The sequence below is a fragment of the Festucalex cinctus genome, chromosome 5 (genome assembly GCF_051991245.1).
Source record: "Festucalex cinctus isolate MCC-2025b chromosome 5, RoL_Fcin_1.0, whole genome shotgun sequence".
NCBI classification, from domain to species: domain Eukaryota; kingdom Metazoa; phylum Chordata; class Actinopteri; order Syngnathiformes; family Syngnathidae; genus Festucalex; species Festucalex cinctus.
The window spans coordinates 19,867,469-19,886,107 of record NC_135415.1 but is presented as its reverse complement, the minus strand read 5'-3'; the positions used below and the strand labels follow the sequence as shown (position 1 = coordinate 19,886,107).

The following is an 18,639-nucleotide window of genomic DNA, read 5'->3' as shown; positions in this document are numbered from 1 at the left end:
CCTAGTTTGTTACTTGTTTTTAACCACACAGGTCATTTTAAGCATAATTAAGTTTCAAAACAATTTGTATAAATATGGGATCACATTATCCACTCAAAAATAATGGAAAACATGTCATTTATTAAAACATGAACATTTCGGAAATGCGTGAAGAGCCTTATTTAAGGTGCTCCTAAATTACGTCCATATTTGGACTTCCTGAATGGAGCTGTTTGCGTGTCACTGCAGTCTCGTCAGTGCTGAGTGTGAGTGTTTCGGTAATGTATGGATGCTTCAAACTGTAGCAGGAAAACTGAGTGTGCAGCCAAACTGCTATTGAAAGTGGGAATGTCGGCATCAGCGTAGCCTTGTGTTGCCCATACATTTTGGACGGAGCCGTGCCATCGCACGACACGACATGGGTGTTCCCCGGGCACTTAAGCCTTTATTTATTTATGTATTTATTTATTTTTTAATCACATAATTTCCTTTACCACTCATTTAACCACATGTACCACTAGAGGGAGCCCATTTATCACTAGTGGTACTAGTACCACACTTTTGAGGAGCACTGTTGTAGACAAGCAAGGAAATGCAGTCAAATATCCATTCCTACTCAAAATCAATAGGATTCTTGCTTCGAGTGGTAATTTGTGCAAGCTTAAAGAAAGGTGAATAAGGCAAAAGACTATATAGACCCATAAATTTGCAGGGTTACAAATGAACGCTGTTCAGGAATTATAGTTATGTGAAAAAGACAGACCACTCAGATGAGGTCATGTATACGTCAAGCGAGTCTTGTGGCAATGTGCCAATCTTTTAGTTGTGTAATATATCCGACAATGCATACCGCATATTCACTCTAGTAGCACGCACCAGGTCATGCTATCACAAGTCAGCTTCTCAAAAAAGATTAGTACCAACAGGTTAAGTTGAGGCAATGTGCAGCCTGGGTGTGTGTGCCTTTCCTAAACAGTTGTCTGCCTTCTGATTGATTGGAAGCCAAAATAGGTCTGTGAACTCAAGAAAGGTATTTTGGAAGCTTTTATGAGACAGCCACGCCTACTGTATCATCACAACAGAGCGTCAGGCAGGCGGGCAGACGGATAGCAACTCACCGTCTGAGAAATGACAGAAAGCCAGGGAGAGAAAGCAAAACAAAAAGTCAGTCAGATAAGAACGAGCAGAGCCAAACAGATGAAAGAGAGAGGGTAAACAAGAACACATTATGACCAGAGAGAGAGAAGCATTACAGGCGAATCATCCTGATTAGTGCTTGCTTGTGTTTGCGCTCTGTGTGGCACACAATCAATTTTCACAACCAATTTTGTACAATTGGCCTACAGAGCTGAGTGCACTCAGCATCAATCTTGATTTACTTTCGGACATTGACATTACAACATTAGTCATGGCATGACTGTGACATTCCCACATCAATACCCACAGATTAATCTCAAGCTAAAGTTAAATAAATATTGTGAGTAACATGCAGACATCATGAGTCTGAAAATAATAATATTGTTCTTGGAATAAAGCCACGTCGCCTATGTTTTTCTCAATATGTATCTACTGGGAAACTACATGTTACGCTCACCTTTCAGGGCAATGACTTTGCTGGTGGGGTTCATGATGGCGCTGTCAGCGGAGATGGGTCGCCTAATTGGGTTGGTGGGGTCGGACATGTCCACGATGACCACCTGGTTCTGCTCGCCCACTTTTTCCCTGATGCAGATGAACTTGTCCGACTCCATGGTCAGATAGCTGAACCCAATGTTGGCTGGGTTCACACCCAGGTTCTGCAACTACAGAAGAAACACATCAGTGAATGTGGTGCCTGAAGTGAAAACACTTAAAATCTGTCAGTAACTACACAATGTAGCTGAACCTGACTTAAGATTTGAAAATGAGTTGATGGCTCACATCTGCATGTTAAGCAATGTGATCTATGGATGCCATGTAACCTTAAACGTCAAGCGTGCTTAGGCTATTGAGGCTATACATACAGGATATTTTCCTTTTTCACCTCTAGCAAGCCCAAGTGGTTTGCTACAGAAAGACGACTTGGGTGAGAATAATAAAAAATATTTCACATGAGAGACTCATTCATTCACAGGTACATATGAAATTATGAATATAGTTTTAGTATAGTCCACATGCATTGTGGAAAATTTATAGTACATGTTTATCAGCAGTTTTTGAAGAATTTATTTATTTATTAATTCCCCCCCCCAATATATTTCAATGTTTGTAAATTATACGCGGATTTTCAGTATTCACAAAATGGCATTGGTACATGTAAAGATATGCAAAATTATTCCAATTTTAATTTTATAGTAGCAAAAAATAAACTATTTTTTAATACTATAAGGTTAAATAGGGCCTTGGATAAAATTAACTACGAGCCGTTAATGTTGTTCAACTACAAAAAGACCTTTTTTTTATGTTACTCTAAAGCAAAACCAAGACAATCCATCAACGACTTAAAAGTACTGCAAGTCAGTTTTATGAAAACATTCCAACAAGTTGTTTGTTGTGCAGCAATGATGTATAGCATTACATGAATCCATGGAACAATAGACACATAATAAACAGTATGTAGCCGACAACAAAATTCTTTTCACAGCAGCTATAAATCTGTAGAAGTATTTACAGAACAATACCAAATAGTTGATTCACATGCAAACGCACAATTAATCTGGAACTTCCTGAATATGCCCGATTGTTGATATAAAAACTGCCATCAAAAGAAGTTTTTCCAGATTTAGAAAGTAGAACTGCACGAAATACACAAGAACTTTCCCTCTATAGGTTTGTTTAAGTGCCATCAGTTAATGTAATTCATTCAAAATTGACATCTCCATGTACTGTATTTTTGATTGTACAATGTACACACTGTTAGACCAAGTGTGGATTCTCTCCTTCTGATGACCAACTGACTACATTATGCAGTCCGAGGCAAGCGGAGAGGAATCCACATGACAAAGACTGGGCTGTCTCGCAACTGGCCGGTTGAGTGAACCAAAACAAGACTACAGACACATTTAAAAGTGGAGGGAATCTACATGGTTGATATGGCAAGTTATATTTTCATTTCCTTGACACCAGGTGAGAATTAAACGTGAAACAGTGTGTATGTACTAAGTTGTATCTTTATCAACATGAAAAGGATAAAAACTGTAGTTAAAAATTTGTGTTGGATAATGAGCGAAGTACACCTGGCCACACTAGCGTCTGCTTGCCTCAAGCTGAAATGAGCGACAGAGAGAAAGACTCTCAATACCGATACGTCCAGATAAAGACTTCCTGATTACCCGTTTTATTTTCTTCAACACTGAAGTAAACAAAATCAATAAAAATACATATAAATTAAAATAATAAAAAAATCTAAATCTGCACTTTTTTTTTTTGAACATTTTTTATTTCTATTCATTATGTATACAATATCAAAAAATGACTATTGATACTCAAATACAACAAATGTGAGCTCCTATAAGACTTTTGCTTAAGTAATATTCTCCAAGATGATTAACTTCTACAAAGTCATTTCTGATAGGATACTTGTACTTTTACACAAATACCACTTTCAGGACTAAAAAGCACTATATGCATGAGAATTTGAGACTGTAGTTGGAAATCGAAGTTTGTCTTTATGCGTATGGGTTTAGAATTTGTCATATGCAAGACAGTAATGCAGCTTGTTGGGCACATACCATATTTAATACTATATGTCTGATATATTGTCCCAGCTCCATTGATGTTTTGGCTATAACAAGCATGCCCATCCAACTTCAAAATGGAAACAGTAATAGTGACCTTTTCTCTAACTAATAGTTAGCCACAAAACAAGTCTTGTGTGAAACCTCCATCTCACAACTGTGAAACAATCTTTTAACGAATGCTTTTAAAAAAAACATCATCATATCACTGAGGCCGACTACATTGTGCAACATGGGGGAGTACAAGCGATAGGCTCCTTGAAAAGCCCAGGAGAAGACCTGAGGCAGGATTACAGCCATATGCTGCATCTCCCTTGGAGTGCCAAAACTATCTGGGGGTGGAGGAGGGAGGCAGTAAGGATAGCAGATGACAAGAACAGTATGAGGTTCCCAGCCTAGAATCCTGCTAGGACTGATTGGGGGTGCTTGAAGGAGACCACTAAGAAGAAAGAAAGCTGGAATGGTAAATTCCAGTTAGAACAGATCTTTGGTATCCAAATGGTTTAGGGGGAGTGACTCAGCATAACAAACACCTCCCACCACATCCTCTTCTTCCAGACCAGAAATCACAGCTCAGCTACAACATCCAGTCACAAGTGCCGCACAAACTACGTCTAGCGATACACCCTCACACATGCATACACATGTTGGACCTTCCCAATACCACAGCTGCATTTACCAAACTCACCCACTTGACACAAGAATCGCAAACAACTTAAGCGATGACACAAGGTTGACGGTATCTGGTGAGTCACTGGACCGACTGGGTGGATGCGCTGCTGACGCCTCACATCAGATGCGGAAGCTTTCGAACGCATGAGCAGATGGAAAAGAAAAAAAAAACACAACTGAGACGATAGTTCTGGCACATATTTTCATTGGCGGTTTAGCTGCACAGGTTTACAATATATGTAAGAGAGCAACTGGGACTCTCGATTAAATAGTCATCAATGTCATAAAGAGGATTTATGAGACTACAACACAGTATTTGTTGTTTCCAGATCAATTATCACCATCTTACCACAATGGTAAGCAAAGCCACATCGTGGTTTAGTGTTCCAAATCATACAGTGACAAACCTAACTGACCTGTAGCAATTGGTGGAAATGTATTTGGTTTTCATTGTAGTGATCATTCTTACTTGGATTTTAAGTTGCCAATAGTCAACAGAAGAGCCGGAAAAATTCCATTCAGTTTTGGATGAGGTTCGGGGGTGGGGCATTTCATTTTTATAGCTTAAGAGCAAGACAGGGTGTGTATGAAAAGTATTCTGGCATTTACAGTAAGAAAATCTGTGGGATTTCATGTCTGGTGCCATTTTGAGTCCCAATTAGTGCATGAATGACTTTCCACACGGTTCAAAAGCGCTATATAAATAAAGATGACTTGACATCCGTGATTGAGTTAGAGGACTGGACACAGATGCCCCTTAACGTCGCAGTTCATTCACAGGCATGTCCTGTTAGATACATCCATCCATCCATTTTCTTGACCGCTTATTCCTCACAAGGGTCGCGGGGGCTGCTGGCGCCTATCTCAGCTGGCTCTGGGCAGTAGGCGGGGGACACCCTGGACTGGTTGCCAACCAATCGCAGGGCACACAGAGACAAACAACCATCCACACTCACACGCACACCTAGGGACAATTCGGAGCGCCCAATTAACCTGCCATGCATGTCTTTGGAATGTGGGAGGAGACCGGAGTACCCGGAGAAGACCCACGCGGGCACGGGGAGAACATGCAAACTCCACCCAGGAAGGTCCGAGCCTGGACTCGAACCGGAGACCTCAGAACTGGGAAGCGGACGTGCTAACCACTCGACTACCGTGCCGCCCCTGTTAGATACAAGCGTGATGAAATCAACGTTTCCTCCACATCCTGAGGAGAAGAACCCTGATACAATTTGCTGACCTCGTCTGTATATCACATCCAAAGGACTGACACGGGGCCGCGGTTCCATCAGCGCAGATACGTCCGAGCGGTTTTAGCAGCCACGAGAGCAGCAGGTCGGTTTGGGTCTCATTCAAATTGACACGGCGGTTTGGAACCGGCGAACGTTTCATACTTTGTGCGGAGACAGCCAGCAGCAAAGCCACATTAACCTCAGTTGACTGTCATGTTTGCAAGGCCTTCCACAGATGTTATCCACCGTTTGACGGCCTCAGTGATCTATAGTCATCGTCTTATTGTACGGATCCATCCATTCATTCTCCATAAGACGTATTCTATTAAGGTTCTGACCAGGGCTGGAGCGTAACACAGTTAACTCAAGGTGAAAGGCAGACTACACCCTGGAACTTGTCGCAAGTGAATTGCTCCCACGGCATCTAATTGAAAGTCAGATATGTGAACAACTACTCTCACTGCTGATGCTTTCAGACAATTTCTGGCAGGTGTCAGGTGATTAAAATGTTTAATCGTAATTAACTACACGACTTCAATAGTTAAGTCACGATTAACCACAAATTTTATATCTGTTCTAAATGTACAATAAAATGTGCAATATTTTAAATAATCTATTAAGCAGACAACAAAGAATGATGATGGACATAAATTATGGAGCTCCTCAGCTTGAAGATGATGACAGTTCTTCCAACACTTCCTTGTTAAACATAGTCAAGAAGAAAATACATCGACTCGCAACACTCAGTGGTTCCGGACCCGTGTTGTTACATCCATGAACTCCGACCCAGACGGCAGAAATAGCAGTAAATACAAGGCCTTGAAAGAAAATGCTCAACAATTTGAGGCCCAAAGTCCCCCGGTTTGAAATTCCAAGCATTTTTCAGTCTGCTGGAGCCAACTTTGTTCACAGGGGTGTAAGACTGTGCCAGAGCGGGATTTCAAGCAGCTGCTTTACCATCTCTAGCCAAGGAGTACACAAAAGTTAAAAGTCAGTTGAACTAAAAACCCCAAGATTGCGAGGGAGCGCAGTACCAAGCATCACTAACAACAGAGGAGCCTACAAGCTCTGTAGGCACTCATAGTTTGGTGGATAAAGGATCTTTGGCTGGCAAAAGTGGGGCTGCTGGCCAGAAGAAGAGGGTGGAGAGAGAGGGGAAGGTGGGGGTTCTGTGCTTTTTCTAGTGAAAGGCCATTTCACTGCCTGCTGTTACCATAACAACAAGCTACAGACGAGGGGAGGAGGAGGGGGTACGTCACAAAGTCTTCTGGCAGCAAGACGCCAAGCAGAGGGGCTGCTATGGGACATCATGGTAGAAATTGTTCCTCCACAGACAAGCAGATAACTCTCAGTTTGTTTCTCTTTCTAAATCCCAGACTGTTTAAAGGGGCTTTTTTCCATAAGTCGGCCAAGCGAAGAACACTGAGCCTTTTCTGACTCCTGTATTCTGTTGTGGCAGTATGGAAATGAACTGCAAGACAGTATATCACTGCTAAGTGACAGTATGAAAAATGTTGTCCAAGAGTTGGGTTGTTGAGAAATCTTTCCTCCTGTTGTGACAATTTTATTGGATTTTCTATGTTCTTGTAAATAGTATATGTAATCTAATGATAAATAAATTGTAGACATATTGAGGCAGTACAGTATAAGGTGTACGATATGGTACTGGAGGAAAAAAAAGAAAAAAGAAAAAAAAGGACTGTTCAGCCTCGGCCGAGTTTCTAGTTACTTTTTGTATTAAAGCGACAGATGGCAATTAACAACCAATCGCCATATGTGGAGAGCAATATGCTAAACACCCTCAGGTGATCCCAGTTAGGTGATGACAAGGGGGAAAAAAAGGAAGTGACCTTGAAACTTCCCTGCTGGGACTCTGCAGGCAGATACAAACATAAAGGGTTCAACCGGCTACTGTGTAGGAAAAAAATGAACCCTTGGTTGCAACAGTCCCAATAAAGCACAAGATTTTAATGTTATGAACAGTGTGCAATGAACTTGCTGATGTAGTGGTGTAAGAAAAAAAAAAGCACACGATACTGCCATACTCAAGTTTTTCATTTCACTGTTTCATCATTATCGCCTAGATGTGTTTTCATACAAATATTTAACATAATTAGGAATAAGGCATTTTTTACTTCCGTATAGGATCCTTAAAGTATCAAACCTGGGACGTTACTTCTTGGAACTTCAACTACATTGGGAAACATCCTTTTCAGTAAGGTTGATGTGCACAACCCCTCAGTACAAACTAGCAGAAAACACATCGATCAGCACAATTCCGTTGACATGCAGGCGGGGGGTTGAACTAGCAAGATGAGTCATAATTCACCATATTCTAGACAAGTGGGCGAGTGTGCCTGAGACATGCGCCAAGAGAGCAGTAAAGCACAGTGCTGCATGTCTGACCCTAACAGAGAAGGGTTCGAGGTTTCTGTGTGCCATGGAGAAAATGATACCTGTGAATAAAACAATGAATACATTATTTGTCTACTTGGCTCACTGTTAAGATATCCTGAGAGAAGTGGTCTCTTCGAGTATAGGACATAAGGGGAATGATTTGTCATAATAATCTGAAATTATGCTGTAGCCAACAAATTTTATGTCAGCAGAATTTCTCTAGCCGCTTGTTACTTTGCAGAATTCAAGCGGGCACAATATTTAGCTCCTCAAGACCATGAACTTGCTGTATCGTTTATCCTCATGGGACCGCTATAGCTGGAGCCTATCCCAGCTGTAACAACCATTCACACCTATGGACAATTATAAGTCTTCAAATCACGCTTCAAAGCATATTTTTAGATTGTGGGAAGAAATCTGGAAACTCCACATAGGCAAGATTCTCACCCTAAACCTCAGAACTGAGATTGAGAGTCAGTTACAAATTAATTTTGCATTTCAAATCACTGTCCTATGATAAACCAAGTGATTCTTTCAGCGATATACTACTGGTATGCAAAATAATCACTGACTGAGAACAATTTAGTTGTGTTTCATTTCTAAAGTCAAAACATTAGCATTTAATCTTTAACAAGTGTTTCACTTTTAAAGATTAGCTTGATAAAAATGTTTAGGTACAATTGTTATACAACTATTGTGTGCAATACTTTTGAGTCATTTAATTTTTTTTTGTAAATTTTTTATTTCCTCTATTTTACTTAAAATGAACACTTTGTAACTATATGAATCAAACTGAGTTTTTTGTTTTGTTTTCGAAGTTCCAGGGGCTAGTAAGGATGCTGCTGCAAGGCATGACAACATGGAAGCTGCACAGCGCTTTAAAGCCATTTAGTCTCAGTTACAAAAGAGACCAGCTGAGCCTTGGCTGGTTTCACTGCAATGTAAAGTGTCAAAACACCGCAAGTGACTGCACTGACGTAGACGCTTGCAGTTCACATGACAGTCACTTTTTTTTTTGTATTTATTAACAGGTAAAATGACTACACGCACAGTGCACAGTGTTCAATTTCTCCAAGTCATCCTTTGGCTAATCCAGGCCTGTGGCTATATTGAGCAACAGCCCGCAGCTCTGCTTTCACATTCCCATTTAAATGCGACATGTGCCGCCTGTGTGCGGACACAAGGGCGAGGAACTGCGCCAAAGAGGAGGTGGGAGGGGGGTTCGGTTTTATGGAGCGTTTTTTTGCCTTACCTGGAGATGTTCCTGGAATCGTATAGGCAGTATCTGGGCCATTTCGAGATATTTCTCTGCCAAAAGGCTCCTCGCAGAAAGGAAAGGGGAAAGGGGGGCAGCCAGGAAGGATTTGGAGGTGCTCTTTTTAAGTGTCCGCTCCCAACGTCCCCTAGAAAGTGGAATATATGACAGAAGAAGAGTGGGAGAGACGTTTGATTCTCACTCTCTCACACGGCGACTGGCTGGCTGCTGCTCCCATTCAGAGCCACCCCAAAATCAGTCGTGAAACCGGCCGCACCTACGCCGAGAAAACTAGTGCACGTTAACGCGCAAGATTCTTGTGTAACCGCTCCATCGTGTGTCCCCGGAATAAACACACGCGTGGGGGGAAGTCCAAAAAAGAAAATCCACGTCGAGACAGTGTAAGAAGTGAGACGAGTGAGTCCTTGGAGGTTTTTTTCTCACGGCTGTCAACGCTAGAAGGTCAGAAGTGTAGTGTGTAGTGCGTGTGTACCCCTCCGCCGAAGACCTCCTCCGTTTACTCCTCAGCCCAACATTTCCAACTTTGAAATCACTCGCCAGCTCACAATTGTATCGCACACACACAAACTAATTCACAAACACGCGATATGGAACCATTCAACATTTTCATAGCATTTTATAGGGTGTGCCCAACCAGATCCCATTACGGAACAGGGGTTTTAGATGCCTCCCTCCTCCAATGCACATGAATCAAATGATTACCTCATAAGTAAGCTTTGCAGAAGCCTGATAATGAAACATCTAGGCTGGATTGGGGCTCTTGATTTAGGCACCATGAATAGACATCCATCCATCCATCCATCCATCCATCCATCCATCCATCCATCCATCCTTTTCAGAGAATGTGGATAGTAATGTAGTGGATTAATGGCCTTTAAACTGTATGGGCGTAAATACTACCCCCATTTTAAAGTCACAATACAGGTACAATTAGTGCACTGAACTGAATAACATTTAACAGAGGCTGAAAGTGACTCAGAATTACCCACAGGATGTAAACACCGCAGAGCCAATCAAAGGGGCTACTGTTTAAGAGCATAATGCATGTTCAAGTTCTTCTACTGGATGTTACGTTGTGTGTGAGAAAGGAATTAATTAAGTGTCCTGCCAGCTTTAAAAGATGAACACGAGTCAATTGACATGGATCAGACACACGTGTGTATGAGTCTTTCTTACAAGTTTCTGTGAAGAAAATAGTAAATTATACACTGTACTCTTTGTGAGCGGGGTAATGATAATGCAATATTTACATGGTGTCCCAAAATGACAGAAGTTTTTTAATTTAATAACATTCTTGCTCATATTATGTCATTTTTTTTAAATGACCAAATGAAACATCAACTGTAATTGATTTTTCAGTTTTAATCAGTTCTCTGTCATCGTCAAATTACCCCAAGAATCAAGAACATCCACTTGAAGCCAGTCTGTTTTTTGTTTTGTTTTTAATTTATTATATAGATATATTTTACTATGACATATTCCTATCAATAGTGAGCACAGGATGTTATTGAGTGCCAGTCTGGGAAATATATGGCACGTCATCACAGCAGAATGCCTCACACCAGGCTGCCAAATTGCAGCGTCTCCAGGAAGTCATTCAGTGTTCATTATTAGGCTATACCAGCCACTGCAGCAGCCTCACCACTCACAGGCGTTTCTCTTAAAGAGACATTATGTTGTTCTATTCCTCTAAAAGAATATGAAGCAAAGGAACATAACATGGCAACAGCTGCATAGCTATTACGGGATGTGACTGGATAATTTAATGATGCTGCGACTACTGTACAGTTGATTTATCTGCTTGCGTGTTTGTTTACAGTCCTCCTTCCTGACCTCTTTTGCCATCTAAACTCTCGAGCTCGAATCTGTTTATTTGTAAGTATGCCTGCCTGAGCTTCAGGTTCAACCATTCATTTACCCTTACTTGTTTTGGTTTTTTTCCCCAACATGACTTGGTCTAAACATGATAAAAATGAAAACCAAAAAGGAAAGGAGCTAGTGGTAATGTGTTTAGTCTGGAAGAAATGCATTTTTATTATCTGTGTACAATTCAGTTTACGTGACCATACTTGTTAATCAAAACACCCATATCTAAAATCACCTTTCTCCATTGAAATCAATTGAAATTACCATTACATCATCCACCCAAAAAACATTATTATTTTTTTTTTGGTAATGCATCGAGTCATTCGTATCTCAAGGCACTATTGTAGTTCGGTCATTAGCGTGTACCCTTCTTTAGCTCTGTAATGCTAATGCTGTGAGATGTCATTTCAAGCAGTTTTTGTGTCCAATAAAGTGTGACATCATTTTGAAGATTGTGACTGATTCTGTGAAATGTGATGTTAACAGCGTGCAAAGTGAGACAAATAGACTGCGTGCTTGGCCTGGCTCTTGCTGTCAATCAGATAGAGCTGGTTCTTCTTGTGGTGCATCACTATCTCATCCAGGCTGGTGAAAACCTGATGGATGAGAGAAAATGTTGGATTTATCATTCGTACAGGCTTCCATCTCTCCTCTAATCTGCTGAGGTGTCACACCCATTTTCATTTTTGCCATTCTGTGATTATTGGTCTAGGATGGTCCAGAATGGAGCCTAGACTGTCTAGGTTAACAACATTCAATTTGAGTTTACCTCTTCACTTTTCTTCCCCTCCTTTCCCAGAGCAAAGCCCTGTATCTCCTCCAGGAATCGGATGGGAATGTTGTAGACCTTCTGATGATAGAGCACAGCGAGGGTGAAAGGCTGCCGGGCGCTCTGGGCCGAGCTGTGTCGGATGAGGAAGGCGCCGTCCTACAAATGACAAAAAAAGAGGTCGACAGATCACCATCCATCCATTTTCATGACCGCTTATTCCTCACAAGGGTCGCTGGCGCCTATCTCAGCTGGCTCTGGGCAGTAGGCAGGGGACACCCTGGACTAGTTGCCAGCCAATCACAGGGCACTCAGAGACAAACAACCATCCACACTCACACGCACACCTAGGGACAATTCAGAGCGCCCAATTAACTTGCCATGCATGTCTTTGGAATGTGGGAGGAGACCGGAGTACCCGGAGAAGACCCACGCAGGCACAGGGAGAACATACAAACTCCACCCAGGAATGGCCAAAGCCTGGACTCAAACCGGAGTCCTCAGAACTGGGAGGCGACGTGCTAACCAGTCATTCACCGTGCCGCCCTCGACAGATCACAATCGAGATAAATACAGTTGCATCTCAATAAATGTGAGTATTGTGAAAAAGTTGATTAAAAGTGAAACTCATACTATACAGCGTTATTAAAAATGGTAAAAATACATTGCAGAAGGCTAATTCCTTCTTAATCAAATTTGTTTTTTTATTGTTTCTTATACAATATATATATATATATATATATATATATATATATATATATATATATATATATATATATATATATATATATATATATATATATATATATATATATATATATATATATATATAGTATTTTTTCAGATGAGTAATGTTTGTTTGTAGTTACATGTAAGCTGTAATCATAAACAAATAAAATAAAAATAAATGAATTAGGTAAATAAATGTTCTACTCTCTATGTAGTGAATTTATATAATATACCGGGAATGAAATTCACTTTTCATCCTGAATTACTGAAATAAAACTATAAAAAGGCTTTCTCTCATTATTTAAATGCATTTTTTCACATGCTATTTACAGTGTAGGTTGAACAAATTTTAATTCAACCAACATTAATGAGAAAAATGTGCCTGTAAAGTTGATCAAAACTTCAAAACGCTGTCCTGCATGAAAGCATTATCGTACCTTATTGGCTCTCAGTAAAAGATCTTCTGCTGTTTTTCTATTGCAATCACCAGCAAACCATTCTTTGTCCTATAATATGAACGTAAGTACATTTCACCAATTGCAAACATGAAATATTATGCAACGTTTTTTCTTTACTTTACCTCATTCCCCAATTGTTTGCTTGTTCTCCCGCCACCAGAGGCTCAAAATAGAAAATAAAATGTTTTTATTAAAACCTAAAAACCTGAAATTCAGTGATGATTTATGCATTTTTGGTGAAAAATAAAGGATCTTACTTGCATTCTTAGTCTTTAGCGTGAGAAAACTTGCGTGGCTGAAATATAGACCACAATGTAAATAATCAATGTCAATAACAGCTTTAGTATACAATTGGCCTGTAAAGTAAAGCTAATTTGAATCTAAATTCTTGTAAACATGACACATATTTAGCATACTTGACTCTATTGCACTTGACTGACCTGAGCATAGTGTCCTTTAGACTGGCTGGCTTGAAACCTTCTGTTAGCGAGGGCAGTTTGACGGTGATGGATCTTGCTTCAGAATTAGGAGCTGAAATGTTTGAATGTGAATGCGTGTGTTGATTTTCAAAGTTAATTAGTGCAAGAACAGCAGATATTAAAAAAAAAAAGTATACACACCCCTGTTTGAATGACAAGATGTGATTTTTTTTAAATAAAATGGAAGCAAGATGTCAAAACTGTGAACAAATGTGTGATGACTTTTTACATCCATTGTAAAAAAAAAAAAATGTTAAGGGGTTTCTACCTGTTTTCACCTCTGCCAAAGAAGGCAGGAAGGAATTCTGAAAGGAAAGAAACAGAAGTAACTGTCTGTATTCAATTTCGTCATCTATATCAATGGAATGAAAAGTTCCAATGTTTTAAATGGAAAAGGAACATTGACAACTCACTGACTTTGCTCTTGGAAGTGGAGGCTTCATCCTGCATAGTGAAAGCATGTCAGGCTACATGTAGTGCAATATGGCTGTTTTTTGTACATTCAAATGTCACAACATTAGGGACATCTGATCAAATGAATCCATGGTAGATGAGCACATACATGGGCGAATGCGTGAGTGATGTCTTGGTGGATGAAGACATTCTCATCGGGCCCTGGGGGGCCGGAGGGCAAGCTGAGGGGCAGGAAGGGAATGAAATTAAGATCCTTATCTGGAAGACTTTTCATACAAACTATGCAAACATTTAATCAACGTAATCTAGTCCACATTCATTCGACCTACCAGCTGCTGGTTCTAAATACAGGTCGTCGTTATCCCTCTGAAACATGAGAACGCACAGCGTTTGATGGTCGTGTGAGAACTGCACTGTACTGTATGTGTGGCTAATATTTAGCATTTAATTACACACCTTTTATTCCGGAGAATTGTATCACATAATTGATAACAAGAAATACACAAAAGATGATCATATGTTTTCAATTCTGTATTTATTTATTTATTTATTTAATTTTAACAGTGGTATAAACAGCTGATGTACTGCATTTCCATTTTTGTTGCTGGATAATTACAATAGTAGCCTATTGATGCTGAAATTAGTTTGTTGTTTTAGACATCCATGAAGTTGGATCATGAGATGACTAGAACATGGTACATTTTCATTAATTTACCTGTTCTTCAGTCGGATCCAGATATACATCTGAAATGCAAACAAAAAATAGATAAAGATGAATCGCATAGAGAGCTCAGAGACACATAGACAGACAGACAGACAGACAGACAGATAGATAGATAGATAGATAGATAGATGGATAGATAGATAGATAGATAGATAGATAGATAGATAGATAGATAGATAGATAGATAGATAGATAGATAGATAGATAGATAGATAGATAGATAGATAGATAGATAGATAGATAGATAGATAGATAGATAGATAGATAGATAGATAGATAGATAGATAGATAGATAGATAGATAGATAGATAGATAGGCAAAGTTGACTGCCGTTACTGTTGTACGGTCACTATATGTCAGCTCAAATGCTGCACAGAGACACAAGAGGGCGCCATTACTGTATGATTCTATCTTATAGTGCACTGCACACACACTCCAATATCTTGTCAGAAAGTCTTCCCAGAAGAATAGAAGCTGTAAACTTGAGAGCGACCAACCCCTTATTTCCATTCGGGGGCAATGACCAGATGTCCCATTAGTTTTGTCCTCACGGTGTGGCAAAAAATAAATAAATAAAAAAAATATGCATATTTATTTAAAAATAGATGTTGTCCTTGCCATTACAAACAAACAAACAAACAAACAAACAAACAAACAAAAAACAAACTGCAGTTGTATCAGTTGACATGTATTACTGCACCTTCCTCCATGGTAGACGTAAGAAAGGGAGCAGGAGGAGATGCCATCTTTTTTCTGCCAGGCTTCTCGTTTCTGTCAACCTCGGGTGCTGTAGGATGACAATAGACTTTCAAGACCATGTTCATAATGAATAACATCCATCCATTTATTTTGGATCGATGAATTTCAATTTACCTCTCCTGTGAATGACCTAACTATGAACCCACAATCTTTCAAGAGTCATGAGGCAGACATGCTAAGTAAACACTATTGGACGGTGCCACTGTAAGGTGTGACTCACGTTTCTTGCCGTTGGACTCCTTAGCATGTTGAGGTTTCTGAAGGGGACAGAAGAAAAACACTTGCAAATACATTGCCAAACGACCAGAAAAAGACATCCAGGACACCATTGCTATATTGACCTGAAGTTTTCCACCCAGTCTTGCTGCAGGTGTAGCTAACCAGTGTGGGACTGCAGCACTGGAGCTTCGTTCTGCACAATTAGAAATATTCATCCATCCATTTCTCATAGTACTTGTCCTTGTTCTTCACAGAGGATAAAGAATAAATGACTGTGAGTACTGTTATATTGTTTGTCTACAACATAAAGTGGTTTAGGACCTTAACATGAATGCTAATTAGCGCTATCATTAAGCAAGAGGACTGAAAGGCTAAGCCACGTGGCTTTTTGAAATACACAAAGTGTAATTATCTTTGTTTGATTCCACTCTATAGTGAATCTCAAATGGGAGTGGCAATAACTCAGCTTGAAGCTTCATCTTTAATGAATAGTTCACTCTTTGTCAAAGTGCTGCTTATTGTGAAGTGAATTATGTTCACAGCTACGGCGCTTGTACCTCAAGTCTGCACTAATAAGACAAAGCCAAAAATTGGCTGGATAGCTTAAAAAAAACCAAAAAACTTGTGAGTTGCCTCACTTGTATCTCAAGGTGTCACTTTTCTGTGTGAGTGTGAGTGAGTGTTCTTACCCATATAAACATTTTCTTCCACTTGTCTCGGCGGGACTGTGACAGCTGGACGCTCGCAGGGAGGAACTTCATACATGTCACTTTCCTCCTCCCCGTCTTCTTCATCTTCCTGCCACTGAAATATTTACACACATGGTTGGCTCACTGTTTTCTTAAGGACAGTTATTTTTGCCAAACATTGTAAGCCAGACATTGGAACAGGGTGTGTAGACTTTTTTTTTTATTTTTTTTTTTATCCAATGTATGAGGAATATCAGCTCTGATAAAACAATTTACTTACAACTCCATGCGGTTTCCACCCAAAGTCTTCATTGTTGCCTGACACGATGATACAATTAGTAATGCAGTAATTATAGAAACAAAGTCATAACTGCTCTTTTTAGAGGGAAGTGGCATCACCTGTCCTTTTAGGTGGCGCCGGAGGGACTCTGAATGGAAATAAAAGATGCCTGTCTCAGTTTAGCATTACACAAAAATAGACATTTGACATCTTTATACTTACATGTTCTTCAGTTTGCCAAATAAACTCTGCAAGAAAAATATTCACATTCAGAAAACTGTTTACTACAAGTTTGTGCTCTCTTGAATGTGTGCCTTTAATCATTGACTTGGTTTGACAAACAAACTAGTCAGAAAGAAGCTCTCACTGTTGGATAAAGATGCTTTGTTTGGGCAGTAAAATCAATGCTGGATAAATCATAACCACATATTCTTGCTGTAAAGACAGATAGAGTTAAATGTAGAAAAAAAAAAGAACAATAATAGATAATGTGTATTTCAATTAAGTTGTCAAAAGATAAGCCTGTTACAAAATGGTTTGTTTTTTCGTCTCCTTTGAAATTAATGCATTGTGCAAGGTGTGTGACACAGTAGCTGACTATTTGTGTGTATTTGGGCTCTTAATAAAAAAAAAAAATAAAAAAAAAATCTCCAAACTGTGTTTCACTGCTGGAAAAAATAAAATTAAAGATTGTAAATCAGGAAGTGATAGCGACAATCCCGTCTGTTCACCCATATGACTCCACATGTGTAAATTGTCATTAAAGTGTTGACCTAGAGTAAATGATTACGGAAGGACAAAGAGGGTGATTTTTTTTCTGTTACGTGTGATTACACTTGCATGCCAACATATAGCATGTCCCTCACAGACAATGCTGCTTTAATGACATAACAGAACCAGGAAGAAACATGTAAAAAAAAAATGTAAATTATCCTCACCAGATTATTCAATTGCACGTATAATTGAATTTTATTTTATTTTTTTTTACTTAATGGTAAAAATGTGAAAATTTGCATCACAGGAGATATCCCAACAACCCACACAAACAACACACTGTAGTGTGTGCTATGAAAGGGGGTAAAGGAAATAAAAACCCTTAACAATGGAGTGAAATCTGCAGCATTCAAATGATGCCCTTTGCATACAAGAGAAGCATGACTGTGTCTACTATCTAGTACAGTATATTGAATTTTTTGAAAATCAGTCATAGTACTTTTCAATTTACACTCATTCATAAAAGACTTCGTAAAACAATTTTTGCGGAGCAATTTTCTTCTTAGATATACCAAACTGCATCTTAAATTATGATTGAATTACTGACTTACAAAATTGCTCAAAGGTTTAATCCGTCATATTCAAAATCCAAACTCAATGACATGATACAATAAATTAACATTCTGTTGGTCAAATAATACATTACCATTTTCATGATTTGAGATGAAGTGTCTTGACTCAAGTGATGAGGAAATCGGCGTCTTTGTTTGGTGTCCCACAGGCAAATGCACTCGAGCAGCGAGAGCACTCACATGACTATACAGACGACAGTTCTAACTCGACTCATTTGCATTTCCTTACCTGCCATTGATCCCCGCCTCTTGACACAGTTTATCAGATATCCCTTTGTACATTTTTTCAATCAGGCATTTTAACTGACCTGCGTTGTACATGTTACAGTTCACATAAATGTTGGGAAAAATGTTTTTTAGATCTAAAAAAAACTGGCATTTAAACAGGGGTGTGTAGACCTTTTATAACACAATGAGCCATTTCACATAGGGGAATTGTGTTTGCATAGTGGATCAGTAGGTTTTTATCAAACGTTGGATGAAAGCGACTGTATATTGATTTTTATTTAACTTCTAACTGTGTCAATAAAGAAATGTGTGATTTGGAAATTCAGCATATTGCATGGCCAAAAAAATATTATTGAAACAAGAATTGCATCCTGTAATAGTACAATATCATATCATTTAGTTCTGTA

At 39.3% G+C, this 18,639-nt stretch overlaps 2 protein-coding genes across 3 annotated transcripts in view; both read right to left on the bottom strand.

Moving 5' to 3' along the window:
• The window catches only part of cltcl1 (clathrin, heavy chain-like 1), a 29,758-nt gene extending 20,050 nt beyond the window's left edge, over window positions 1-9,708 (bottom strand). Inside the window, exons 1-2 of one of the 2 annotated variants that reach the window (XM_077520902.1) lie at window positions 9,249-9,708; window positions 1,574-1,781 (exon numbers count right to left, since the gene is read on the bottom strand). In XM_077520902.1, coding sequence (XP_077377028.1) covers window positions 1,574-1,781; window positions 9,249-9,290 — 250 coding nt within the window. In that variant the 5' untranslated portion in view covers window positions 9,291-9,708. The remainder of the gene's footprint in view (window positions 1-1,573; window positions 1,782-9,248) is intronic. The other variant, XM_077520903.1, reaches the window with a different exon arrangement.
• Window positions 9,709-11,405: 1,697 nt separating this feature from the next.
• Window positions 11,406-18,167, bottom strand: LOC144019159 (SH2 domain-containing protein 6). The gene is made up of 19 exons (XM_077522024.1): window positions 18,079-18,167; window positions 16,881-16,906; window positions 16,778-16,806; window positions 16,659-16,696; window positions 16,379-16,493; window positions 15,812-15,882; window positions 15,691-15,727; window positions 15,412-15,498; window positions 14,703-14,731; window positions 14,317-14,353; window positions 14,136-14,208; window positions 13,991-14,017; window positions 13,842-13,906; window positions 13,535-13,625; window positions 13,352-13,389; window positions 13,217-13,257; window positions 13,074-13,142; window positions 11,908-12,066; window positions 11,406-11,734 (listed from the first exon to the last, which is right to left on the bottom strand). The coding sequence occupies exons 1-19, from the start codon at window positions 18,085-18,087 to the stop codon at window positions 11,618-11,620; spliced, it is 1,158 nt and encodes a 385-aa protein (XP_077378150.1). The 5' UTR covers window positions 18,088-18,167; the 3' UTR covers window positions 11,406-11,617.
• Window positions 18,168-18,639: the final 472 nt, after the last annotated feature.